The sequence below is a fragment of the Spermophilus citellus genome, assembly GCF_964194105.1.
Source record: "Spermophilus citellus genome assembly, chromosome: 11".
Lineage (NCBI taxonomy): Eukaryota > Metazoa > Chordata > Mammalia > Rodentia > Sciuridae > Spermophilus > Spermophilus citellus.
In genome coordinates, this window is record NC_138192.1 from 28049083 (window position 1) to 28076060 (window position 26978).

A 26978-nucleotide genomic window follows, 5' to 3' on the forward strand; every position below is an offset into this window, starting at 1 on the left:
AATTCCCAAAAGTTCTTGTTTGCTTAAAGGATTAATACTAACCAGGCGTGGGTCAGAATTTTACATTGGGAAGATATGGCCAAAAAAAAAAAAAAAAAAAAGTCTGATGATGAATGAGTCATTTAACTATTCTAGATTCCTTGTCTTATATAGGATGCCACAGATGAATTGGATGCCTTGCTCTTATCTCTAACTGAGAATCTAATTGACCCCACAGTCACACCTCAGGTAAATATGTTTTAAAACAGCAAGATGGGAAGGAATTTTGCCTTGAAAATGGTCTGGTTAGATTCTAGTTTTTGCCTATTTAACAATTTAGTAAAAGTTTTCATTTAATAAGAGTTTGTATTTCAGAAACCACTTAGCATTGCCTTTCTTGTACTAAAATTCTTCCACTTTGAATTTACATGTCACTATAGAAATCGTAGGAGCCTATTTAAAATTCAACACCATATTAAATTAAATGAGAGAAAATATGTGGATAAACAGCTTAAAAAGTTAAGACCAAGTGGGTGTGCTGGTGGTGCACAGCTGTAATTCCAGCTATGCAGGAGGCTGAGGTGGGAGGATCACAAGTTTGAGGCTGGGTTGGGCAAATTAGTGCAATCCCATCTCAAAATAAAACATTAAAAAGACCTGGGGATGGCCAGGCATAGTGGCACATACTTATAATCCCAGCAGCTCTGAAAGCTAAGTCAGGAGGATGGCAAGATCAAAGCCAGCCTCAGCAACTTAACAAGGCCCTAAGCAACTCAGTGAGACCCTGTCTCTAATAAAATATATAAAAGGGCTGGGGATGTGGCTCAGTGGTTAAGCACCCCTGGGTTCAATCCCCAGGACCAAAAAAGACTGGAGATGTAGCTCAGTGGTAGAGTACCACTGGGTTCGATACCTAGTATTACCAAAAAAAAAAAAAAAAAAAAAAGAAACAAATTTAAACAAAATAAGATTTTATTGAGAGTAAGGTTTTTATTATATTTTTATCTAGGTTATAGTTCCTACTTTTAATGAGCTTCAAAATTAAAATTATAAAGTTCCATCTTTCCAGTGAGGAGCCTAGGCAGAACCTAAAAACTAGAGTAAGAATTTTTACTAAGACCTGGAAGAAAGTCCTGGAAGGCATTGAGATTTCTATTACTTTGGGAATGAGTAAATATGTAAAATAAATTTATGATAAGAAGGTATCTCTGAGACCAATGGGATAGTATCCATATTTTTTTAAAATTTCAGGTGCCGGGCTGGGGATGTGGCTCAAGCGGTAGCGCGCTCGCCTGGCATGCATGCTGCCCGGGTTCGATCCTCAGCACCACATACAAACAAAGATGTTGTGTCCACCGAAAACTAAAAAATAAATAAATATTTAAAAACAAAAAAATTTCAGGTGCCCAGATTAGGTTAGACATGCCGGTTAGTCCATGCCACACTATCCTTTGAGTTTTCTTGTAGAGCTTATTTTGTTTTATTCCCTTTATTCTCCAGTATCCACTTCCATTCCTGTTTTTCCCTGAGGCATTCATTGTACTGTATATGACATATGTCTTTCCAGCCTGCCTTTCATCTATTTATTTAGATAAACACAATAATTTGTGTCTCCTTTAAGAATGTGGGAGATTTGGGGGATATATGCCCACAGATTGTTTATTTGAGCCTAGCTCACTAATCCTTACTTGGTGTTACTGATTGCTCCTCAGAAGACTTCCACAGTTAGTATTGCCACCATCAGTACTCATGTGTTACCCTTTCACTCACATTCTCCCTTCAGCCGCACTTTATCTTTCTAATATTTTCTAACAGGAAGGAGTTTTTCTCATTGTTTGAATTTGCATGAGTTAAATTTAATACCTCCTCCAGTTTTTTAATGATTTGTTTTTTCTGAGTCATCTTTTCATCTTTTGCTCATCTTTCTATTAGTTTTCCTTTCTTTCTTTCGAAGAGTTCTTTGCATAATTTAGATATCAATTCCATGTCAATCTTAGACATTAAAAAATATTTCCTTCTAATTGGTATAATAATACATAAGAAAATTTTTTATCACAGTATTATTTGTGATAGGTCCTAAGGAGATGGAGCCAACCTATATCTTTTACTCAGGAAATGAATAATATGTAAAATAAATTTATACTCATCATTGAACAGAAACCTTTTTCTTCATCAATTGCCACCTCCTCTTTGAAGTCACAGAGCTATATTCTATTTTTACCATAATTTTATTTCCTTTCATTTTTTTAATGTTTAAACCTATTTGGATAGTTTGAAGGGTTATTGGGTGGGGGAGAGTGATTCAGGATGACTCAACTTTATGTATATCCATAGAAAGGACCAGTTTTCCCAGTATTATGTACTAAATTTGTATTACTCGGTGCATAATTTTCTATCCTTTTATTTTTAATCTTTCTGTGTCTACTAGTTTTAAATGGACTTTTTGTGAACAGTATTTTGCCAGATCTCTTTTGACAACTCTTAACGTGTCTGTACTCTGGTTGAGTTTAATGTATTTGTATTTACTGTAATTAAGATTTGTTCTGCCAAACTATTTTTTGGTTACTTCTTACCATATTTATATTTATTCTCATTCTCTCTCACTCCCCCACCCCCTACTGTATTTTCTTAATATGGTAGGAAAGTCATACTTTGTATGTTTCTGGTTCTGGTGATTAATCTAACTTACTAAGATTTGGACTTATTTAAATTTTTCTTATTAGTAGCTAATGTTACCAGTGCAAGAACTAGTCTAAGTTTCCATATTTACAACTCATAGTCAAATTAGTTCACTTCTGAATATTCTTGCATTATCTCACAAATGAGCTTTTGAGGGACACTTCATAAATAATCCATAATAGTATGGGATCTGTATTAAAGAAGAGAGTCTTTGAAAGTCCATGTAAGCTTAAGGGACTCATTAAGAATTGTATTCCTAAGCTGAGGATATAGCTCAGTTGGTAGAGTGCCTTGCATGCACAAGGCCCTGGGTTCAACCCTCAGCACCACCAAAAAAAAAAAAAAAAAAAGAATTCCTACATGTCTTTTATAATATGAAAAAGTATTGTAATTATGATAAATCTATCTTCCCTGAAAGTAAATACATATATAAAATTTGTTTTAGGTGTCTTCAACATCCATGATCACACCCCGGTGGATTGTTCCAGTAAGTTTATGAGATTTATGATTTTTATTCTGGTTACTCTTTCAGGGCAAGGTCTAAATGATCGCTAGGTTCTTGTTTTTCCTTACAAACATTTGGGTCATTATCAAAGTTGTGTTAACTGAATTTAATGGCTTCAAATTCATGGTTTAATCTTTCCTGTTTGCCAATTCTTAAGGATGTGGCCAAAAATAAATAAATAAAATAAAATCTGAGGTTGAGGATAATTTTTTAAAAACAAAGCAATCATGAACATCCAAATCTTTCCTCCCTGCCATAGTCATTAGTGAAGTTGATATGTAACTGATGTGCTTGACCCAGTGTTACCTCAGTGTTGAGATGTGTTGTGTGTCTCTCATAGCAGAGTGGTGCCATTTCTAATGGACTTGAAAGATATGGAACATTGTTGGCAGGAAAAGAAGGACATGGTAATAAAGATGAAATTTCATTGATCTCTCCTCCAGCACCATTCTTAGTAGATGCTGTGACCAGGTAAGGAAATTATTTCTCAGCTGCAGTTTAAAAAACTGCATCTTTTGGAGGGAAAATAATAGTTAGTTAGATTTAAATAACAAATGTCAGTTTTCCTTCTTCTTCCTCCTTCTCTCTTCCTTTTTCTTCCTCTTCCTCTTCTCCGCCCCCCCTTCTCCCCCCTTTTTCTTTTTGGTAGAGGGGATAGAACCAGAGTCTTAGGCATGCTAGACAAGTGCTTCACTGCTGAGCCCCATATCTCTAGCCATTTTGAAACTTTTTTGGAGACAGGGTCTCACCAAATTGCCGTATGCTGGTCTCAGACCTGTGATTCTCCACTTCAGCTTCCCAAGTAGTTGAGAATACAGGCTAGTGTCACTGGGCTCAACCTTCAGTTCTTCTAGTTGAACAAATAAAACTGGATACATCTTTTCTGTTTATCATAATGGGTTTTTTCCTTGCTACTAGTAGTTTTTTAAAAATATTTTTTAGATGTTGATGGACCTTTATTTTATTCACTTATTTATATGTGGTGCTGAGAATCGAACCCAGGGCCTCACACATGTGAGGCAAGTGCTCTATCACTGAGCCACAATCCCAGCCCACTACTGGTAGTTTTTTATTAAGGTTTCTTTGTGAAGTCTTTGCTAGATAAAGATAATAATAGGTTTATCTTTAAATTTTTATATTTGTTTTAAATTTATATCTTTTCCTTTTATTCTTTACTATTATGCATGTTCCTACTGTATACTAGTGATGAATGGCAGTGTCTATCACTATAGGTGAAGAAGTACAGTATGAGGTAGGAAATTCCCAAGGTAAGGGCTCCAAAGTAGCTCATGTCAACATTTAGCTTGCTACAAATTAGACTGAAAAGAGCTCTTCAACTTTTGATTGCTAGGTCCATAACTGTTCCTATTTTGCAAAAGGTTTATAATTGCCTTTACTCTTACCTCAGACCTTTTTCTTAGTTGTTGCCATTCCCCATATCCTCCTGGTGTTGAGAAAGGGGGGAAATTATTAGAGATGATTAACTTAAAAGATATTCATAGGTTGACTTTAAAATCATTCCCTTATCTTCATAGTCTTTTCAGTAATACCATTTCTCACTCAGCAAACACTTTAGTGTCTGTGATGTCCCTGACATTATTTATTTCTGGCATTGAAGATAGTAGTGAATAAGACAGATTGGAACCTGCCTTAGGGAATTTCACATCTAGTCAAATTCCACTTTATACAAATCTAATGGATTATTTTTCTAATCATTTGTAGCCTATAAAAGTATCTCAACAGGGGGTGGGGCTGAGGCTCAGTGGCAGAGCTCTAACCTTGCATGTGTGGGGCACTGGGTTTGATCCTCAGCACCACGTACAAACAAACAAATAAAGGCATGCTGTCCATCTATAACTACAAAAAAAAGTTTTTAAAAATATTTTTATAAAGGACCAGGTGGTAATGCATTGCAGTTAAATTTACACAATTAGTGTGAGTTCTTAAGGACTTCCAAATTAAAACTTACAAATGAAAGAAGAACCTTTCTCTGTTGCTTCCCCAAATCATCTGTTGCTCCAAGTAATCATAAAAGACTTAAAGAGTGAAAAGATGACAGTTAAATCAGTAGAATAGAATATAGAGTCAAGAAACAAACCTTCCCACACACATGTAAGTTACCCAACAATATATGAAGTCAATGATGGTGCAATGTTGTGAGGCAAGAATAGTCTTGAAGTAAATCAGCTGGGCATATTAGTTACCCTTGTGGGAAAAATTAATCTTGACTGAACCTCATACTATCCACAAAAATTCATTCTGGTAAATTGCAGATCTAAATAGGAAACAAAGCAAGTGCATATCCTTGTAACCTTGGAATAGGCAAATATTTTTTAAAAACAGCTCACAAATAGCTTTAATTAATCATATAGGAAAAAAAACAGTAACTTGAATTATATCAAGAAATTTCATTCATCAAAAGATATAATTCAAGAGTGTAAGGGAAAACTGTCCAGTGGTACTCTTTCTTTGGTGTGCTCTCTCTCCCCTGCTCCCTTACCCTTCTGACTCTGCATATCAGGATAGAAGTCTGAAGGTACATAAAAAGCTCCTCCAAAATCAGGTTAAAGACAGCTCAATAGAAAAATGGGCAGTAGGGCTGAGTAGGCAGTTTATAGTAGAATATCCAAATGGCTAATAAGCATACAAGATGATATGCAACTTGATTAGTCTTTTGGAGAACGCAAATTCAAACTATTATGTCCCACCACTGCTCAGATGGCTAAAATGAAAAAGACAATATGCCAAGTGTTGGTGAATATATGGGGCAACTGGAACTCTGTAAACTGGAATAACCACATTGGAAATAGCTTGGGTAGTATCTACTAAAGCAGAACATGCCTGATGATTTAGTGGTGCTATTCTAATATACATAACCAATGGAAACATGAATATATGTCCATCAAAAACATGTACAAAATGTTTATAGAAGCCATATTCTTAATAGTCTGAACTGAAAATTTTCCAATTGCTTATTAGCAGTCAACTAAATAAAAAGTAGTGAAAATTAATGAAGAACAACTGCAGTTAGCAATATAAATGAATCACATAAATATAATTTTATTAGCTATCTATTTCTATGTAACAATCACTCTAGTCTAAGCAGCTTAAAACAACACACATTTATAATCTTATTTTCTATGAGTCAGAAATCTGAACATAGCTGGGTTAGACCTCTGCTTCAAAGTCTGTCATAACCTGCTGTCAGGTATTAGCCAGGACCAGTTTCTCACCTGAGGTCTCATTCAGAGAAGGGTTTCCAGTCATGGCTGCTGGCAGGATTCAGGTCCTGAAGAGCTATTAGACTGAGAGCCTTCTTGACTATCGGTAGGAGGCTACCCTCCGTCCTTATCATGTGGTCCTCTGCAGTGTAATCACCCTTTCAGGTACCAGGCATGCAAACTGAGAAGCCAGTGGAGTCTACTGGCAAGATAGAAGTCACAGTCTTTTATAGTTACAGAAGGGACATTATTTTACCTTTGTTGTATTCTGCTTATTAAAGCAAGTCTCAGGTCCTCCCCACACTCAAGGGGAAGAGATTATATAGGAGTGTGAACACTAGGAGGTGGGGATAACTGGGGGTCATTTTAGAGTTTCCCCATCATAATAAAAGTCAGCAAAATGGAGTTCAAAAAGAAACACAGCTCTATAATGGTTACCCTTGAGGTGGTTCACAACTGGAGAGAGCCCTAAAGAGGCTTTTAGAGTGTTAATAATGTTTTATTTAATATTCTAGAGGCTGATTATAAAGGTGTGTTCAGCTTGCAAAAGTCATCAAGCTGTAAATTTCCGATTTGTGCACTTCTGTGTGTGTGTGTGTGTGTTTGTGTATGTGTGTGTTTTAGTATTTTAAAAATGATGACTGGGTCCCATATCCAGAGATTGAAATTTAATATAAAACAGGCCTAGTTGATAATGGAGAACCTGGAAAGGCTTAGAAATTGAAGTTACCAGGTATTTATGGTGATAGAGTAAAGTGGGGCTAAGGGTTGGTTGAAAGTGTTTATGTCTATTTAGACCATCCACCATCCACCATCCCCCCATCCCTGTTTATGCTGCATAATGCTGAGGTTTTTCCTCTTGCTGAGGCAGAGAGGCTCTAGATTGGGGAGTTTGCATTGTAAAGCTCCAAGCTGAAAACAGGTTAACTCAAAGTACACACACTGAAGGGTGAGATTTCCATCTTCCTTCTTATCGCAGCTTCTCGAATGCTGTTGGCCAAGTACAGATGTTTCAGTTGAGAAAGTAAAATGCTGTTCTCTGAAGAAAGCAATGAACCAAAGAGGAAAGGCCTACACATATTAACATTTGTGTATCCCTTGGGGAAACTGCCAGAAATCTTCCCAGGAGTTCATTAATCAATGAGTTTTTATTCTATATGTAGTTCATTAATCGATGAGTTTTTATTCATATACGTGCAGCTACCAACCATTCATTCCTTCTCTTTGAAATAGAAGAAAGCTGGAGATTTTCAGACATGTGAGGAAAGACCAAATGAAGTAAACTGAAAAGGAAACATAGAAATAAAGGCAACTGTGAAGAAAACTTGCTAAATTATAGTATCTAAATTTAGAGAAAAGATACATTGCATCCATGCAATAATAGTAGGAAATTTAAAAAAAAAAAAAGGAAAACAAAGAACTATTTTTTAGAAAATTGTAAAAACTAAAAATGTTATAAAATATTAAAAATAAAACCCAAAGAATGTGTGGAAGATTGAGGCAGTTTCCCAAAAGGTAAGGGGATTAAAAAAAAAGAAAACTGGGAAGGAAAAGATAAGAACATTAGAGGACTGGTCTGGACAGTCCAGAGTCGTACTTGCATCAGGAGTTCCCAGAAGAGAACTCATGCTTCTAGATTGTAAGGGTCCACTGAGTACCCAGTGCACAAGATGAAAATAGATCACACTGAGGAACATCAGGAACTTCGGATAAAACTTATGAGAGGATATCTGTTTCCAGTGAGGGGAAGACAAGAGTACATAAAAAGTATTGGGAATCAGAATGGCAGCAGATGTTTCTGCAAGCTAGAAGATGATCAAATAGAATCTTCAGATTATGGAGGGAATTTGTTTTTCTCCAGAGTTTTATATTCAGAAAAACTCACCAGTGTTAGATTAGAGATGTTTGTAGATAGGCGGTTTCCCCAGGAAGCTACTGGAAGGTGTTCCATCAAAAAAGTTTGATCCTACAAAGAAGACGACATAGGAAACAGGTGCAGAGATTTACCTGGAGGAAGATGGAAGAAATTCGAAGACAGCAGCTGCCCAGCAGGTCTAGAAAGGAATCCTTTTCAGATTCAAAACACACTCAAATTTTCCCTCTTTACATGACCTGTTTGAAGGTACTGAGATCCACAATTGTGCCTAAGAAGTAGGGGTACATATACATATAAAAGACTGAATATGTGGTCGCCACAACAACAGTAAATGACTCAGTTATTCAATCCTAAGAAAATTAAAATTCCACAAAAGACATATAGTACACTGATACCTGATTATGAAAATATTTACAAAATTACCAAAAAATCCTGTATGTTAACATATAATAAAGTTGGTCATATAACTATGTTGAAAGTTAATTCAGGATTATGGAGGTGGTAAAGGAGGTATAGAAATTAAGCTTCATAGTTCATAATAGGAAGCCAATGTTTAAACACATCACTCAGAGCAGTCAGAACTTCGCTAGTCCTAAAGCAGGATTTCTGGAGGAAGGCCTGTTAAAACACTGATCACTGGACCCTACCCTCCGGATTGGATTCACTGTATCTGGAGTGGGGCCCAAGAGTTTGCATTTCTAACAAATTGCAGGGACCACTCTTTGAGAACCCGGAATACAGAGAAGTGAAAGAAAATACGGCGGGGTGGGGTGGGGGGTCCCACAGTTGCAAATATTCATCTTTGTGTAGTAGGAATGGAGAGTGGAGGTATGGGTGACTGCTGCTTTCATTTTTAAATCTTGTTAGTGCTTTTGCCATTTTACATTACATTTTTTTGTATTAAGATTTTATGAAATCAAATTAATGTCAATACATCCTTGTATCTAAGCTCAGTTCACCCCCAGCAGAGACTTGTGGCCCTCATGCAAACCCTTCCATTTTTTTCAGATCTCTGACAAATAGATGACAGGTGTGGGGATCTTATATAGCCACCTGGGACTATGTTTTTTAAAAAACACACAGGACAGCCCACTTCCCTTGGTATCTCCTGGGCATACTGCTCTTATGCATAGCACAGGACTATTCTTGATATTTAAATGTATGTTAGGCATATTTCATTCAAGGAAGTAGGGGAAATGTTTTTATTTCACATTTCAGTTACCTTGAAATTTTCCTTCTGGCTACATATGGTGGCATATACCTATAATCCCAGTGTTCTGAGAGGCTGAGGCAGAAGGATTACAAGTTTCAGCAACTTATGTATAAGATCCTATATCAAAATAAAAAGGACTAGGGGATGTAGCCCAGTGGTAGAATGCACCTTGTTCAATCTCTCATTTCTAAGAAAGAAAGAAAAATTAAAATTCCCATTTGTGGAGTATCTCATTGTTAGGTTTAGATATTATTACGTATTCATTTAAATCTGTTATCTGTAATTGAGCTGGTGAAGATGTGAATATTCCCCTACCCCTGCAAATGTTTTCACTGAACAACCAAACTTTCTTCCTTTCAGTTCTGCTCCAACATTGGTGGAAGACACGGTCTTGAAGCACAAGTGTTTACTGACAACTGAGCTCTAAGGGACTGCCACTGCCACTACCACCTATAACTGGAATGTCCAGTATTCTCCAGCAGTCTGTCCTGGAATCCGTTTCTCCTGGAATGTGTTAGATTCAGGAGTCTGTCCTTTACTTGTAGGTAAAAAAGCTTTACCTAGATTAGACTCCAAGAAAAAAAAAAAATTAGCTACGTTTTCCGTCCAACTAGAAGTTTATTTCCACTGTTTCTGCCCAGATCAGGGTATCTGGGTTTTTACTTTCTGTAGTTTTATTAGAGTTGGAAATTCCTGACTCAAGGAATTACTTCCCCCTGGCCATTTCCTTCAAACTCTTGGTTCCACCTAGCTGTTGTAAGTGTTCATGACTTCATAGCAAGGCTGTCTCTGGCAGTTAACAGCCTTCTAATTGTTAGATCCATCTTATCGGGGCAAGTGCTTCTTTGTGCTGAATGCCCATTAGAGAAATTGCACTTTACCATGTATTACCTGGAAATCAGGAATTTAGGAAATTGGTGCAGATATTATGTAGGTAGATTTAGGGCCAGCTCTTTCACAGTTATTACAGTAGTACTGAAGAGAAATTGAGAATACAGAAGGTTTTAAATGTCCTCCATATATTTGACTTATGGATTGGTTATCTAACTACTACAAATTTACATCAAGGTAAAATATAGACTTTTGAGAAGAACTAGAGGGAGAAAACTTGTTTTCCAGCCCTGTCTTCCCACAGGAAGCACTCTCGTGCACCACATACTTACCTTACTTTGCAGCCTGGAAGGAGCAGGTTCCTGGTTGATAGACCCTGGGCATTGACCTCAGGCCTCTCCTGTCCCTCCTGGGCCTGATGGGGAATGCATCAGGAAGTCACAGCTCACCAGTACTCTGCAACATCAGGACCTATTTGGACATGGCCTCCATCTCTTTATAATAAAAGCTGAAAAAATTCAGAGCTTTCACATACTAAAACAAAAATACCAGGAAAAAACTAGAGAACTGGGGTGGGGGAAAGAGGATTTTTCTTTTCCTTGAATGCCTGCTATGTATGAAATTTGTCCAGCACACTGAATGAAGTCATACTGCATTAGGGAGTTTGCATTAGTTTAGAGAGTTCTCTCAAAATTCTCACATCCCTTTTAGCCTGTACAGAAAAATTCTGGATGTTAAAATGCTAATCATTGAAAAGTAATCGACATTCCCCTAACACCCAGGAGCAACACTTATTTAGCTTTAAAACTATATAGACTTAAAGGAAAGTCTTAGTTGCCTTGGGGAATGAGGATGATCTAGAAACCATCCAGGAACGTTGTCAGTAATCCATTGTTATCAAGGACTTATATTAAGCTGTATGTCCTGAAATTTGTTTTGTTTTTTTTAGTTCTTTGCCCTATAATATATATGTAATTGAGTAAATTAGTTTTATAATCTTTAAAACTCCATAGTCTGGACTCTCCTGGGCTCCTGTAGCATAATTATGTGCTCAGGTTGACACATCAGTGTCTGGGAAGCTCAGGAATTTTTTTTTTCTTTTTTAATCTAGTAGTTTTCCAGGGATCTGTAGAGATTGGAAACCACTTTTTGCACAAAACATTTTTGCTGAAGGAGAGAAAGCTGGCACTCCTCGCTGGCTGCCTCCCCGTAGCTGTTTCTCTGGCAGTGCTCTTGCTGTTTTTCAGTTGCAGCTTAACCCAGGAAACATTGGACTAGACATCAAATTTTTAGTGTCTTAATAAGCCCTATGCCCTTCAAGTTAGTATTGTGCTGCTGTCCTCAGAGCAGCTAGAAGGGCATTGTGGCTCAGAAGATCGACCTCATTTTACATTTTCTAAAATTTAGGAATTAAGTAGTCGAAAATATAACATTTGTCTTCAGGTACCTGTATTTTTTCCAGTCAGAAAATTGATAGGGACTTTCATTTGAATCTTAAGCTAAAAGGAAATTTTGCTTTGCCCTGGCATGAAGTGGTAAACACGAAAATAATACTGGAGTGATGAATTAGCTCTGACAGATAAAATACCTGTCACTTATGTTTCCTGTCACATCTGCTGCTAATGCTGTTCCCAGAGCTGCTATTACAGCTCATGCTGTTCTGCCCCCTGAGAGCTGTGGTGGTTGGGGAGGCAGGGCTGAGGAAGTCTGTGAATGTGCAGGTAGGGAAAGGGAGGTCTCTCTCTGAGAAGAGAGAAGTACATTGAACCAGTTGAGGATGCTGGCCAAGAGGCTGCAGATAACCCTGGGTAAGAAGACAACTGGTAACAAGAGGCTGAGGTGGGAGGAGGGCAGCCCGGACACTGAAGGCTTTCCTGGTGGTTTGTGTCCTGTGCTACACTGGGAATGCTGGGAACAGACTCTCTGCTGCCTACCCAGGGGGAGTGGCCAGGGGAGAATCCTAGCCATGTTACAGCCCTGGAGTGGGAGGGAGCATTGACTTGCTGCTGTAAAATAAGACAACAGAGTTGGCAGATAATTTGCTCTAAACTCAGCCTCAGCATTTGCAAACTAACCTGCAAGAACTTAATTATGAATATTTGTCAGTAGCATCTCTCTCCTCCACAGGAGGGAGGGACTTGTGGTTATTTTATTCCTGCTGTTCAGGAGATACTACTAACCAAAGCAGTGAGTAGGTTCCTTGTGTATTTAGCATTTTTACATTGTTTTAAGAAAATTTATTTTTTAAAAATATTTCATATCTTTGTCTTTAGCTTTATTTACTTTTGTACAACCAGCTGCCCCGTGGACATGTATGGATGAGAGCCCTGAGTTGTTGCTTGGATCTAGGCTGCTTGTTCTCTTTATGCCTCTCAGTTTGGGTTAAAGCTTATATCTCTGTCTTCTCTTAGCCAGGACCTGAAAGTTAAGTCCCTTTGTCCCTTCAGAACTCTGGCTGGTGGGATTATTTGCCAGTTATGTATTGAAGAATCTTGTATTTTTCTAAGGATCTTTAAAAGTAGAGTTCTTTGTTTTCCCTTGAGCTGGGTCCCCACATTTGTTCTGAAAAGGGCTAGAAATAATGAATACTTGGCCATTCAGCTCAGCTGGTGGTGCCCAAAGCAGCCCAGACAGCAGTACGATTGAGCACATCTGTGTTCTGTAAAGTTTATTTTGAAAAGCTCCTGACCCCTGGTTGCCAGCTTTGAAGAATGGCATGATGTCTGTCTCAGAGGCAGGCAGGTATTGAGAGGGGTTCCGTAGTATCACCTGCCACCTAGAGACACCCAGCGCTTCTGGACATTCATCCTCATCCACTTGTGCTGCAGCCGGGCAAGATGCAGTTGTGGGTCTCAGCAGTCTTTGTGAGATCCACCAGTTTTTGATTCGTCTTGCATTTGGCCATGTATTTGTTTGAAAACCTGGATACTTCTGCGGACTGAAGAATGCGCATTTCTAGATTATTTGTCCCTTTTTTTTTTCCTCTTGAAAACTTAAGCCTGGTTCTTGAATAATCAGAAGAAGGTTAGAAATTTTTTTCTGTTTCCTAGGAGGTTTGGATGGTAGAAATTTGTCCTGAGCTGAACTCAGCTGTGTTAACATGTTGGTAGAGCTGAGATTCTGTAGGATCTGCAAGCCACTCCTTTACCACACTGCTCGAGATAGCATTCAATCACTTCTCAGGATTTCTCCTTATCAGAAAGTTTTTTTTGTTTTTAATCAGAGTCCCTTGGTCTTTTTATATTTAGGTATAATAGACAGTTATGAGGACCTCACTAACTGTTTTATGTTTACTTTTTATATGTGTAAAGCTCTGCAGTAGCTTTGAAACTGTAATTTATTTTTCTATCAAGTGCACTATATTCAGTATGTTCCAGTTTTATATGACTTGTATTAGAAGCCCTGCACTGAACTGTGAGTTGTCTGTACACTGAAGTAAGAACTCTAGCTGTGACTCTGTTCAAATAAAACTTTTGCAAGACATTGATGTTTTCATTTTCTTGGGCATGTAATACTTGTGTGTTGACTTCAACAGAATTGTTAGGCTACAGCCACCATTAATAGGAATGTGATGGGGTAAATTGAAGCAGTGACTCACAGCAGTGTAGGTGGTGTGAATTTGGGAGGGAAGACATTTTGAAGGTTAAAACTTCATGTGTCACGTCCAGCAGTCCTGGAGTGCACCGCGATCATTCCACGAAGCAGTGTGGCACAGGGAGGCGGCTTTAGTCACTGAGTCTGGCCTCCACTGCATACATAGTATCCCTGAGACTTTGAATAAATTAATAAGTCTATCTCTGGCCCCGCCCATGAGCCTCAGTTCCTTTGTCTGAAGGATGCCTGAAGTGTGCATCACAGCATCTCGGAGTAGGCAGGTGTCGCTGTGCCCCCTCACCAGCTCCTGCCCACATGCAGTTTACACCTTGCCATCCCCGTGAGGAGTGCTGGTCAGGTTGCTTTCAGGACTTCTACTGGGCAGAGACACACAGCCCCATACAGGGTTGGCAAGGCTTCTGAGGTAAGTTGGAAAGGTACCCTCTTTCCTCTCCCCTTCTCTCTCTCCTGCCTACCAGAGGTCACACTGGGCCCCAGAAACAAGGTGCTCTTCTGTCTCCGCAGGGTAGTTTTCTGTGCCGGAAGCTGAGTCGACAATGCTGGAAGCTCCTAGAAGGAATGTTTTGGGTGCTTAGATCAGTAGTTCAGTGATTGCCTAGCATGAGCAAAGCCCTGGGTTTGGTTCCCAGTACAGTTAAAAAAAAAAAAAGTTTTTTGGGGCCAGTAACAACAGCCATTGTAACTTGGCTCATTAGAAAGGGGTTGCTCTCCATACCAACAAGAAGGTGGAAGATGGGCAGAAACATGTGGGGGTAGTGTGTCCAGCATCTCTGGGTCAGGCAGTAGCTCTGACCATTGCTTGGAGGGCTTGGCATCTCACAAGGCTGTGGTTTCCTGAGAGGAAGGGGATGGACATGGGTCTTCCAAAATAACCAGATAAAACCAACATATTACCTGGAAAGGGCTTTTGTGAAAATCCTGGAGGGGCAGGGGATACAGGTCACAAATCAGTAGGGTCAGTGGTGCTGCTGGGCCTGAGGAAGGGAACTCATTGGTTTGGTGGCAGGGGTGTGTCTCCAAAGGGTCTGTCTCTGGCCCCAACCCTGTTGCAGCAGGTGTTCATCCCACTATGCTTTGATTCCAGAACCCCCTTGTGAAGAGAAACAGAGAGCAGAACAAACAACCCTTCTTAACAGCAGAGGAGCCTATCTGAGTGCCCAGCCCTCCGCAGCTCATACGGGTGTGTCACATGTCAAGTGTACTAGGCAAGGTTCAAAGATAGCATATGCTCCTAGGCCAGCATATTAGGATGACAGGGAAGAAACAGACTTTCAAGATCTTTAGTCCCAGCCCTGTAGTGTGCATATAAGGAAATTGGTCCAGAGAGGGATAGAAACTGGTCCTGGGTCACATGGTTAGGAACAAGAATCCAGATCTCCGGCTTCCAGGACTCCGCTCTTGCTGGTCTGATTCCCTCAGTGCTGCTTGTCTGCTTGCTGAACCAGAGTTGTAGTGAAGAGTAGTCTCTGCTTATCTGTTGCATCCCGAGGCCCTTCCTGTCTGAGTCCAGAAGTTCCACAGAAGCTCATCACTGCAAAGCAATTCCTTCCCAAAGAAAAACATCCGCAATACACTGGACAGAGCCATGTCTTTCTGCCATCTTTTAGGGTTCCCCAGGTGTTTTAGTCAGCTTTTTTGCTGCTGCAACTAAAAGACCCGACCAGAACAATCGTAGAGGAAAAGAGTCTTGTTTGCGGGCTCAGTCTGTTGACAGCCAGCTGCATTCCTTCAAGCTGAACCTCATGGTGGAACAGTGTGGCAGGGGGAAGCAGAAGGAAACTCCACTTAGCAGATACAAAATGTATCCACCTAAGCCAAGCACCCAGAGAGCTGCCTCCCCCAGCCACACCCCACCTGCCTTCAGTTACCATTCAGTGAATCCCATCGGGATCAATTCACGGATGGGGTTAAGGCCCTCATAATCCAATCATTTATCTTCCAAACCTTACATTGTCTCACATGTGAACTTTTTGGGTGCACCTAATATCTAAACCATAACACCAGGGCTTCAACAGCCTTTTCCTCTTCCCTGGGGCGCAGCCAATATCCCTTACCTTGGGATGTCTGCTCCATGTTTATCATGTACTCCCAAATCCCACATGTGCTGTCCCTTGTGGAACTCTTGAGGATTGTTTCATTGGGTGGAACCACGGGTACGCCTGAGAAAGCCCCACCATCTCTTTAGAACTCCATGGTCAGACCAGAGATGCTATCAGGAGCAGGGTGAATCGAGGAGGCTGTTCCAAGAAAATCCAGTATAAAAGAACAGCTGACCATATGTGGAAGCACCAAGATCAGAGGTGGATTCAAAATTACATCGAGTACAATCTTTTTGGAATTTAATGTGGTCAAGAGCAGCAGCAAGACCAGTGGATCCTCAAGACTTTGGTCAGAGGAAGGAAGTGTGTATAATGCTCAGAACAAAAGTGGATTTCCTCAAGCCTGAACATACCTGGTTTTGTCTCAAGCCGCTGTTAAGGACGGCAGGCACATTCCTGGTGCTCATGGCACCCAGGTTCAGTAGTCAAGCTCCTCTTAACACACTAATGGTTTTGTGAATAGCATGCTGAGAAACTATGCACCGAATACTCAGGTCATTGTTGCTCGGGTTCAGTTCTGGCAGTTACGACTCAAGATGGCTGCAGTCAGGTGGCTGTGTACAGAGGTGCTTCTCCTGGGGCGACTGCCAGCTTCTCTCACAGCTCTCTGCATCACTGACAAACTAGATGCACAACAGAAGTGTGCTCAGTGAACTGTCAGAGCATGAAGGCACACACCACTTTTAAGTTGGCCCTTTAAAGTGAATCATAATTGAATTACAAAATACAAATAAACCCTGTTGGTTAACCTGTCCACCAGTCTCTCTGTCTTGTCTTTGTAAAGTGGTGATAATAGTAGGAACTTTTATTATGGTTTGAATATGAGATGTCCCCCAAAGCTCCTGAGACAATGTAGCAATAGGTAACCTGATTAGATTGCAAGAGTTGCACAGTAGTGGGTTAATTCATTTGTTGGATTAATAATTTGAAAGGACTGTGGACTGGGTATTACCTGTAGGCAGGTAGGGTGTGGCTGGAGGAGGTATGTCACAGGGTGGGGAACATATCTTTGGGGTTCATATTTTGTCCCTGGTGACTTGCTCTATCTGGCTCTTTGCTACCATGAGGTGAGCAGCTTTCCTCTGTCATGTTCTGCCTCACCTCAGACACAGAGAAATGGTTTTTTGACCAACACAGACTAAGACCTCTGAAACTAATTTTTCCCTCCTCCAAGTTGTTCACGTGAGGTATTTTGGTCGCAGCCACAAAAACCTAACACATACCCCATAGAATAATAAAGATGAAACGAACTGACAGTGTAGAATTCTTAGAAGAGGCACGCAGTAAATGTTTTGTGTTGGTGTCATTATTAATGGTGTGGAGGTGGTATGTCCCTAGCCAATCTTCATTCCTTTTCTTCTCTCTCACCTATCTGGTGATCCCCAATATTGCATGGATTCGGCCACCCTTTTTGAGGGTCTGGTCTCAATTGTAGAGAGAAGGCACCCACCAGAGCAGATCCTAGGCCACAACTCCTTGAGTGGCTTCACCCTATGACAGCGATTAGTGTCCCCTCTGTCCATTCCTGACTGTCCCCCGGCAACCTTTCACTCTAAGCAAATGACTGCCTCATTGATAAAAGTGGAGAGACACAGGCATGGGTGCACTCAGCGGCCTCCCTGTGTCTGCACCTACTGATCCCTCTTTCCATCCTGTTAAAACAGAAGTGCTCATCCTATTACAAACCGTGTCCCAGGCCTTTGTCATCCTCCCTTCCGGCACTCTTTTACATGCCCCCTATCTGTCCTGTATCTTTACATTGCACTTGACTAAAAAGTGCTTTGCTTTGTCATTGAACCCTTTCCGAATGTTTCCCATTTTTGAAAAGAACAAATAGCTCTTTCTGTCGCACATCTTTCTGGCTTCTTCCCTTCACAGACTTTTGTTTTTAATTTTAATGGTACAGGGGATTGAACCCAGGAGTACTCTACCACAGAGCTGCATCCCCAGCCCTTTTTAAATTTAATTTTTAATTTCAAGACAAAATCTCGCTAAGTGGCTGAGGCTGGCCTCAAACTTGTGACCTTCCTGACTTAGCCTACTGATCACTGGGATGACAGGCGTGCACCACCATATCTGGCACACAGACTTGAGTGTTGCCCTCTGTGTCCTGACTTGTGGTCCTGTCTAGTCCTGCCTGGTACATTGTAGCATCTGTCATTCTCTTCTCAGCCTCCCCAATTCTCTTAGTTCATCCCTTAGGACAGATAGCCCAGAAAAAACTCAGTGGTCTAGAAGGACTGGCTGCATAATTTGTAGGGCTTAGTGCAAAATAGAAATGTGGGACCTCACTCAGAAATTACTGAGAATTTCAAGCTAGTAACAGCAAAGCATTAGGCCAAGCACAGGATCCTTTGAAGTGTGGCCCTGCTTAAGGTGTCTTTCTTATGCACAGTATTTCCACACAAGTGTCCCAGACTCAGAGACTGGACACATATTTTTATGATCTCAGAGGAGGGGGAAAAAGAGATGAAGGAACCATGCTTCCGCTTGTCCTGTTTCTGCCTGGAGATTTCATCCCCGTTGCTTGCATTTTACTAGCCAGAACAAATCAGAAAGGTGGACCCAGGGCAGTCATGTTGCAAATTTGCAACTTCTCCTACTGATCTGACGGCTACTTGGTTTCCTTTCCAAGCAACTTTTCTTCTCTGCCCATCCAAAGCCAAGGACCTCTACGCTTGGTCCCAGCCTGGGTCTCATCCCCACACTCCTGAGCTTTGTAGACAGCTCCCAGGGTGTTGAATCCATCCACAGCACCAGCATGTACCTCTCAAACCTCCATCACCAACACACTTCTGCCTGGGCTCCTCTTCCTAAGCTGCTCAGTATATCTTAAACCAAACTTAAAAGTTTCTGCCAAAGTCCCCCACTTCTCCACACAGCAAAATCAGTGCTTCCCAGTGGCCCTAATCTCAGTAAATTGTCTTACTACCCTTGGTTCCTCTCTGTCTCCCCCCTCCACCCCTGTCCCATCAGTCTTCGGGTCCTACTGAATTTGTCTCTGAAATCCTTCTTTATCTGGGCAGATCCATCCTTTCCTTGACCAAGTTGGCATCTGGCTTGAGCTACCACAACTACCTGCTCATTGATCTTCCTGCATTCAATAAGTTGAACAAGGTCATGATCCTCCTCTGCTCAAACTCCCTTAGTAGCTTCCCATTTTCCTGAACACAGACTCCAACTCTTTGCACGGCTTCAGCAGCATTTCCTAGGGCTTTTTGTGACTGGGCCTCTCCTTATTCTGCTGAGACCCAGGGTTCCCTGTGAGGGGCTCAGGTTGCATGTCACTTCCCCAGACATCCCTCCAAGCATCCTATTATAAGCTTATCCCCCTTTGTGATACTTACTTTTTAAACTGTTTTCTGTTTGCTGTATCACAGGCACTCAGCAACCTGCCCTGGTGGCAATTGGAGTTCAAATATGTTGAATGAATACTGAATTTATTAAGCATACACTAAATTCCACTGTGTTCCCTGCTGGTCTCTTAATTTAGTTTTCCCCATTTCCTTCTGTATTAAGGAACTAATAGGATTTGCATATACAGAAAGAGGGATTTATTGGAGAATTGGCTCACACAATTATGGAAGCTGAGACGTTCCATAATCAACAAGCCGTTGGCAGACTGGAGACCCTGACCTTGGACTCCAGGCAGCTGATGGTGTAATTCTCAGTCTGAGGCTGAAGGCCTAGGAATCCCAAGGGGTAGGGCTGAAAGGATCACTGGTATAAATCCTGAAGTCCAAAGCCTGGAGAGTCTGGAGTTCTGATCTCCAAGGAAGCCCCTCTCAGCACCTTTGTGCCAACCTCCAAATCTAAGGACAGGGCAATAAGGGTGACTGTTGCTGGGAGAAAGTGGCAACTGGGCAATGCTTAGGGGTTATTAGGATCCCCCACTTTCTGGGAAATCCTTGCTACCATCTGGGTGTGATGCCTGTAATGACCACAGGGGGGCACTGCAGCACCGGGAAGACCTTGCTGGTCCAGCTGGAGGGAAATTTGTCCCAGAAACACAACCAATTTTAGGAGTTGAGCCCTGTGGGAAAGTAAGAGAATACTGTAGGATGGAGACTGAAGAGGCCCAGGTAGAGTCGTTTCACCTTAGGGAGAAGGTATTTCCTCCCCAGGAAGGGAAAGCTCCCAAGACAGGGCTGTCCCTGCGCTTCAGAGGTTTTTATTGGATCTGGTTTAGGTACAGCCAAGTGTCAGTTCTTTGTCTTTCTAGCCTCAATCCTCTCTAACACCAAGGAGCTGTCTCTGTGGCTCTTCCTCTCCTCCATGCCTCTCCCTGTGCTGCCTCTTTGTGCCATCCAGCCACCAGCTCTCTGGCTTTCTTTTCCAAACCCTCAAGACGCCGCCTGTCTTGTGGTTTAGAGGGGAAGGAGCTGTTGGGCCTCAGAAACCCTCACCCTGTGGACAGTCCATTGTCTTGGGTCTTTGCTCACCACAGTCCCTTTGGCAGATGACAAGCATGACACTCAGTTACCAGGATGAAATATTTTTAAAAAACAAAAATATTTTCAGAATTATTATGAAATATATCACACATATAAGGAAGTGTATAGCTTTATTGTTATGATGATGATGATGATGATGATGATAAAGAAGTGCCAGGGATTGAACCCCTAACCACTGAGCTACATTCCCAGGCTGTTATATTTTTTATTTTGAGACAGAGTCTCTCTAAGTTGCTCAGGGCCTCCCTAAATTGCTGAGGCTGGCTTTGAATTTATGATCCTTCTGCCTCAGCCTCCCAAGCCGCTGGGATTAGAGATATGTGCCACCGTCCCCAGGTATGTTCTTGGATTTTGGAGCAGTGCTGGAGTGGTTAAGACTTTGGCAACTGACTCGGGGGCTGAAATGAATGAACTCCAAGTTCATATTCTTGCATTCATTTAACAACTATTTATTGAGAAACTACTATTTGCCCAGCTTGCTCTCCAGTGCTTGAGACAGCAATGAAGACCCACCCACCAACTCTCCCCCCGTCAGGGAGCTGCTATGGCCCACAAGAGACTGACAGTCTTGCTGCCAGTTATTCTGGGAGCCTCTTTCTCGATTCTGCTCATAATATCCACGCTTCCTTCCCCCATCCCCTTTCTGCCCTTCTTTCTAGACCTGAGTAAAATTTGGTGTCCACCCCCTGTTCTTGTCAGCTGCAGTTTCTTCCAGTTGAACCCTATACTTCCCTTCCTGGATTTAGTGCCAAGTGGCTTTGGTTGCTTCAAAAAGTCAAATCCTCTTCTCAAAGGACAGGCATTTGCTACCCTGGCAATGTCCAAAGAATGTGCAAAGGCAAATCCAGGGGATGAGAGCAGACTTAGAAACTCACTGCCTGCTGAGATGGCATCGTGGATCTGGTATGGTGACACTTCCGTCACATCACCTCTGCACCCAAGCTTGTCACTGTCTGGAGACTCAGCTCCCAGAGTCTGTCCTTGCAGGTCACCTGCGGTGGGACTTGGGCTTCTGTGGAGAGAAGGTGCTGCAGCAGCTCAGAAGTGAAGAGCATGACCCCCAGGGGGCCGGGCCACCAGGGCTGGGGTGCCCCAAAGCAGACCCCACCTGGAACTGCCATCTTGACTTGAAGAGGCCCTTGTGGAGCAGCAGTCAGTCCCCTTGGCGGTGTGAGGTCCACACCTCACCCCTGTGCCACTTTTGCCTTTCCCTTTCCACCATGGACTCCCTTCTGTGCCTTGGAGAGGCTCTGGCCTTGCCTCTGGGGAGATCTTTGAACTCAAAACAGGCCTTATCCCCAGGGCACTGTCCTGTGTGACCCAAGTGTTGGTTTCAGCATCTGAAGCTTGCACTGGGCCCAGATAACAGGAGGTGGCAGATAAAACCCTCTTGGTCTCTCCATCAAATGGAGCATCACCCCCAACCAGGGTTCTAGGGGCTCCAGAGGCACGTCTAATAGACCTTGTTTCTCGTGGATTCCTAGTTCCCACGGTCTCAGCAGCGAAGCCCACTGGACCTGGCCAGGAAGCCCAATGGGCAGAGCTTTGCTTCTCCAACCCCAGGGTGCAGTCAGTCTTCGGGAGGGTCGGGGAAGCTGTTGAGCATCTCTCTGTGCTGCGCTATACTGTGCCAGGGTGTCACCCAGCTCCCTGCCCCACCCCAACCCCTTCCATAAAATCTCCCCTGCCACTCGCACTGGGAAGGGGACCAGCCGACACAGGGGAGCAAAAGCAGAGCCCTTTCTCACTTAGGCATGATGACCTAGCAATGCTACCATGCAGAATACACAAGCAACCAAAGGCCTTGAGTAGGAGGGCTGGCTCCCCAGAGCCCTGGTGCAGAACCTGAGTCCAGGCCTAGGCCATCCTGTGTCTTACTGTGGAGGGGAGTCTTGGGGTCGTTCCCTGAGTCAGATGCAGAGGCTAGATTTTAGTGACTGCGCTGCAGAAATTGCAGGAGGTTTGCCCATTGGTAGCTGTGGCTAAGGTGTTTTAAGGTTTTAGCTTCCTCTGTCACTGGGTCACAGGAACAGATGGGTCTTGGAAGGATGTGTCACCCTTTCAACCTCTAAGTCATGGGACCTCCATGGTGTGCAGAGTGGGGCACCAAGGCTGACCCTTTGTGTCCTGCTCACTGAAGGAGGGAAAATATGGCAGGCTTAAGAAACACCAGGAGTTTTTTCAGACCATTTGGCTACAGACCCAAAGGAAAATTTGTTGGCAGGCTGCTCTCCCCAGAGGCTTCTGGGTTCCCAGAAGTTCCTGGTGCACAGGGGAAGCCTAGGGCTGTAGGTGTGAGCTGGCCTGGGAGCAGAAAAGGCGGCTGCAGCCCCAGGGCCACAGGGTCTAAGCACAGCCCGAGAGGATCTGAAGTTGCTGAGTTGGGGGAGGGCAGAGTGAGGCTTACCCAACCCTGATGCTCCCCTGGCCTGCTTGGTGGCAATGCAGAGGGCACTGCAGAGACCTTCAGGAGTATCCACGGACAGGCCCTGCCGCAGGCTCAGGCAGGGAGTCAGGTTTGGAGAGAAGCCATTAACTGCACCAGCTGCGCCTCCCCCATGTGGGCCTAGACAGGTGCCCCTAGGGCAGAATGCTGGGCTGTTTTCCCAGTGGGCAGAGAACTGGATTTGGAAAAATGGCTCTTCCTAAGAGGACTGTGCCATGCTCAGGGTTGTTCTCATGCCAGAGAGGTCAAGCGCCTGCCCAAGCTGGGCATGGCTGGCAGTGATATAGTGGCAGTCAATGCCAGGAAGAGGTAGCTCCATTCATCAGTGCTTTTTATTTTTTTTTATTTTTTTATTTTTTTTTAATATTTTATTTTTTAGTTATCGGCGGACACAACATCTTTGTTTGTATGTGGTGCTGAGGATCGAACCCGGGCCGCACGCATGCGAGGCGAGCGCGCTACCGCTTGAGCCACATCCCCAGCCCCTCATCAGTGCTTTTTAAAAAGGGTACCTGAGCCGGGGTGCCGTGGCCCATGCCTGTAATCCCAGCAGCTCAGGAGGCTGAGGCAGGAGGATTGCAAGTTCAAAGCCAGCCTCAGCAAAAGCAAGGCGCTAAGCAATTCAGTGAGATCCTATCTCTAATAAAATACAAAATAGGGCTGGGAATGTGGCTCAGTGGTTGAAGTACCCCTGAGTTCAATCCCTGGTACCAAAAAAAAAAAAAAAAAAAAAAAAAAAGATACCTAAAGTTTGTGTTTAGCCTGTCCTTAAGTAACCTCTTGGTGCTTTGAAAGGCAAACCAGGGCTGGGAGGTGACAGTGACAGAATGCTTGCCTAGCATGTGAGGCCCTGGGTTCCATTCCCAGTAATTAAAAAAAAAAAAAATTAAATCAGAGTATTTGTCCTTCCTGCATCTTGCCCCTCCCCACTTGTAATCTGGTGTTGCCTCCATTCATGAACCACTGAATGCTCCAACAGCTTCTTTAGCATTTAAATGTGCTTTACTTTGATCACTTCTTTTCCAAGATTGTTTTGAGTCCCTCAAGATTCCATATGAATTTTAGGATGGATTTTATTTATTTCTGAAAAAAAATGACATCAGAACTCCATGTGGTAGCTCAAGCCTGTAATCCCAGGGGTTCAGGTGGCTGAAGAAGGAGGATTGCAAGTTCAAAGCCAGCTTTAGGAACTTAGTGAGGCCCTCTGCAATTTAGTGAGACCCTGTCTCAAAAAAAAAAAAAAAAAAAAAAGCAGGGGGGTACGCTGAGGATGTGTGTGGTTCAGTGGATAAACACCCCTGGGTTTAATACCTGGTACCCCCTCCCCCAAAAATGACATTGGAATTTTGATTGATATTGCATTGAATCTGTAGATTGCATTGGATATTTTGACATTTTAACAAAATTAAGTCTTCTAATCTATGCACATGGTACATCTTTCCATTTATTTATGTTTGCTTCATTTCTGTCAGCAACATTTTGTAATTTTTAGTGTACAAGTCTTTTACATAATTGGTTAATTTTATACTTAAATATTTTATTCTCTTTGATGCTTTTGCAAATGGAATTGTTTTCTTAATGTGGGGGGATTGGTCTTAACTGTTGGCATCTTTGTGCATAGAAATGTGATTTATATCCTTCGATTTTGATGAATTCATTTATTAGTTCTATTTTTTGGTGTGTGGAGTCTTCAGAGTTTTCTCCACATACGATCATGTTATCTGTGAACAGAGATGACATCTTACTTCTTCCTTTCCAATTTGGTTATTTCTTTTTCTTGCCTAATTGTCTAGCACTTCCTGGCAGAATAGAAGTTGGCTTAAATGGGAGACTCATCTTTTCCTAAAGGAAGAGAAGTTTACAGTCTTTCAGCTCTGAGTATTATGACGTTAGTTGTTAGTTATGGGTTTTTCATTCATAGCCTTTATTATATTGAGACACTTTCCTTCTATTCCTAGCTTGTTGAGTCTTTTTATTATAAAAGGGTATTGAATTTTGTCAAGTGCTCTTTCTCATAAGTACTATATGCCAACTGATTATGCCACTGCAGCTCCTTGTCACATGCTTTTTTCTACATCGATTGAGGTGCTCATTTTTTCTTTCTCATTCATTCTGTTAATGTGATTTATTGCATTGATTTTGGCTTGTTGAACCATCCTTGCATTCTGGGAATAAATGCCACTTGCTCAGCCATGTGCAGTGGCCCATACCTATAACCCCAGCTATTCAGGAGGCCAAGGCAGAAGGATTGCAATTCAAGGCCAGCCTGGGCAACTCAGTGAGACCCTATCTCAAAATACAATTTAAGAAGGGCTAGAGATATAGCTCTGTGGAACAGTGCCCTGGGTGCCATAAAATAAAAATAAAAATTAACACTTGGTTATGGGGTATAAGCCCCTTAATATTATCCTTAATTCTGTTTACTAGGATTTTGCTGAGATTTTTGTGTCAATATATCAAAGAGATTGGTCTATAGTTCTTTTTTTTTCTTTCCTTGTAGTGTCTTTTCTGGCTTTGGTACAGGCACTTGAGCTCTTGACATTAACTTCTCAAATACCAGAGCTTTCATCATTGCACTGTTCACTACACTTACATCACAAAGATGCCAACTGTTAAGCCAGCAGCCATGTACTGTATTTTGGCGGTGGGCCCAGCCCACAGGGGATTAAGAGACATGCTAAGAAGATGGAGAGAACATGCAGTCACTGGCTTTGAGACACTTCAAACTAAAGATTTTCAAACTTTGGCCCAGAGAACCTGGGGCTCTGGGAGGTCAAAGCTGTTTGCATAATAATATTGAAATTTATTTCCCCTTCATTTTGTTTGACATTTGCACCATGATAGGAAAACAATGGTGGGAACTGGGGACAAAGCCCATGGGTAGAATGTCTGCCTAGCATGTGCAAGGCCCTGGGTTACTCTCCAGCACCACAGAACAGCAACAGGAAATAACACTGGGTAAAACTGGGCACTTGTGGCAAATCACAGGCAGAGAGACCAAACTATCTGAGAGTCCATTGATACTTGGGATTTGGAAAGCCTAAAATGGAATCTAGAAGTGAAGGATGGAAACAGCTCTGGTAGACAGAACTCATGGAAACTGAGTCCACAAGGGGTCACACAATGTGTGATTATTTTCCCTGCTTAAAAGGCCAAAGGGACTGGACACAGAGGCACACACCTGTAATCTCAGCAACTGGGGAGGCTAAGGTAGGAGGATCACAAATTCAAGGCCAGCTCCAGCAATTTAGAAAGACCCTGTCCCCCAAAATAAAAAGGGCTGAGTATATGGCTCAGTGCATGAGGCTCTGGGTTCAATCCCCAGTATGGCAAAAATAATTAGTTAATCAGTACTTTCTTAACTGACTGAATATAAAAACACAAAATTTAAAAATTTGTTGGCAGCAGCTACAGTAGGACACAGAAAAAAAAGTGATAGCAGTAGATGCTTATATTAGAAAAGAGGGTCTTGTGTCAGTGACTTCAGTTTATACCTTACAAAAAACAGAAAAAAGGAGAAAGTAATTGAATCTAAGATAAACAGCAGATAAGGACACAATAAAGAACAGAAATCAGTGAGAAAGGAAAGAGACATTTTATATAGGAAATAAAAGTAACCAAAGGATGGTTCTTTGAGAAGACCAGAAATTAAACAAAACAAAACAAACAAACAAAAACTCATTAGTTATATCAGAAGGAAAAATAGGGAGAAGTTACAAATTACTAATATCAGGAATAATATCTATCACTACAGAATCAACAGATCTCATAAGGTTAAATATCATGGGTAACTTTATGCCAATAAATTTGATACTTAAAATAAATGAAAAATTCCTTGTAAGACAGCAATCAAAATCTCATTCTTTTTAAATTTTGTTTTGTGGTGCTTGGGATTGAACACAGGACCTCCTGCATTCTTCTATTTATTTTTTAAGTATAGTGATTTTATATCCCTTGGAGATATACCCATATGTTTCTCCAATTTGGTGCTAAAAAAAAATACTCAAGGCTGTGTAGTTTAAAAAGAAAAGAAGTTTAGGTGTCTCACGGTTCTGGAGAT

General features: G+C 41.9%; 1 protein-coding gene across 3 annotated transcripts in view; it reads left to right on the plus strand.

The window, feature by feature from the left end:
• The window catches only part of EPB41L5 (erythrocyte membrane protein band 4.1 like 5), a 114520-nt gene extending 100743 nt beyond the window's left edge, over window positions 1–13777 (plus strand). For 2 of the 3 annotated variants that reach the window (XM_081260425.1, XM_081260423.1), the window contains exons 22-25: window positions 154–228; window positions 3104–3145; window positions 3504–3634; window positions 9834–13777. In XM_081260425.1, coding sequence (XP_081116551.1) covers window positions 154–228; window positions 3104–3145; window positions 3504–3634; window positions 9834–9900 — 315 coding nt within the window. In that variant the 3' untranslated portion in view covers window positions 9901–13777. The remainder of the gene's footprint in view (window positions 1–153; window positions 229–3103; window positions 3146–3503; window positions 3635–9833) is intronic. The other variant, XM_081260424.1, reaches the window with a different exon arrangement.
• Window positions 13778–26978: the final 13201 nt, after the last annotated feature.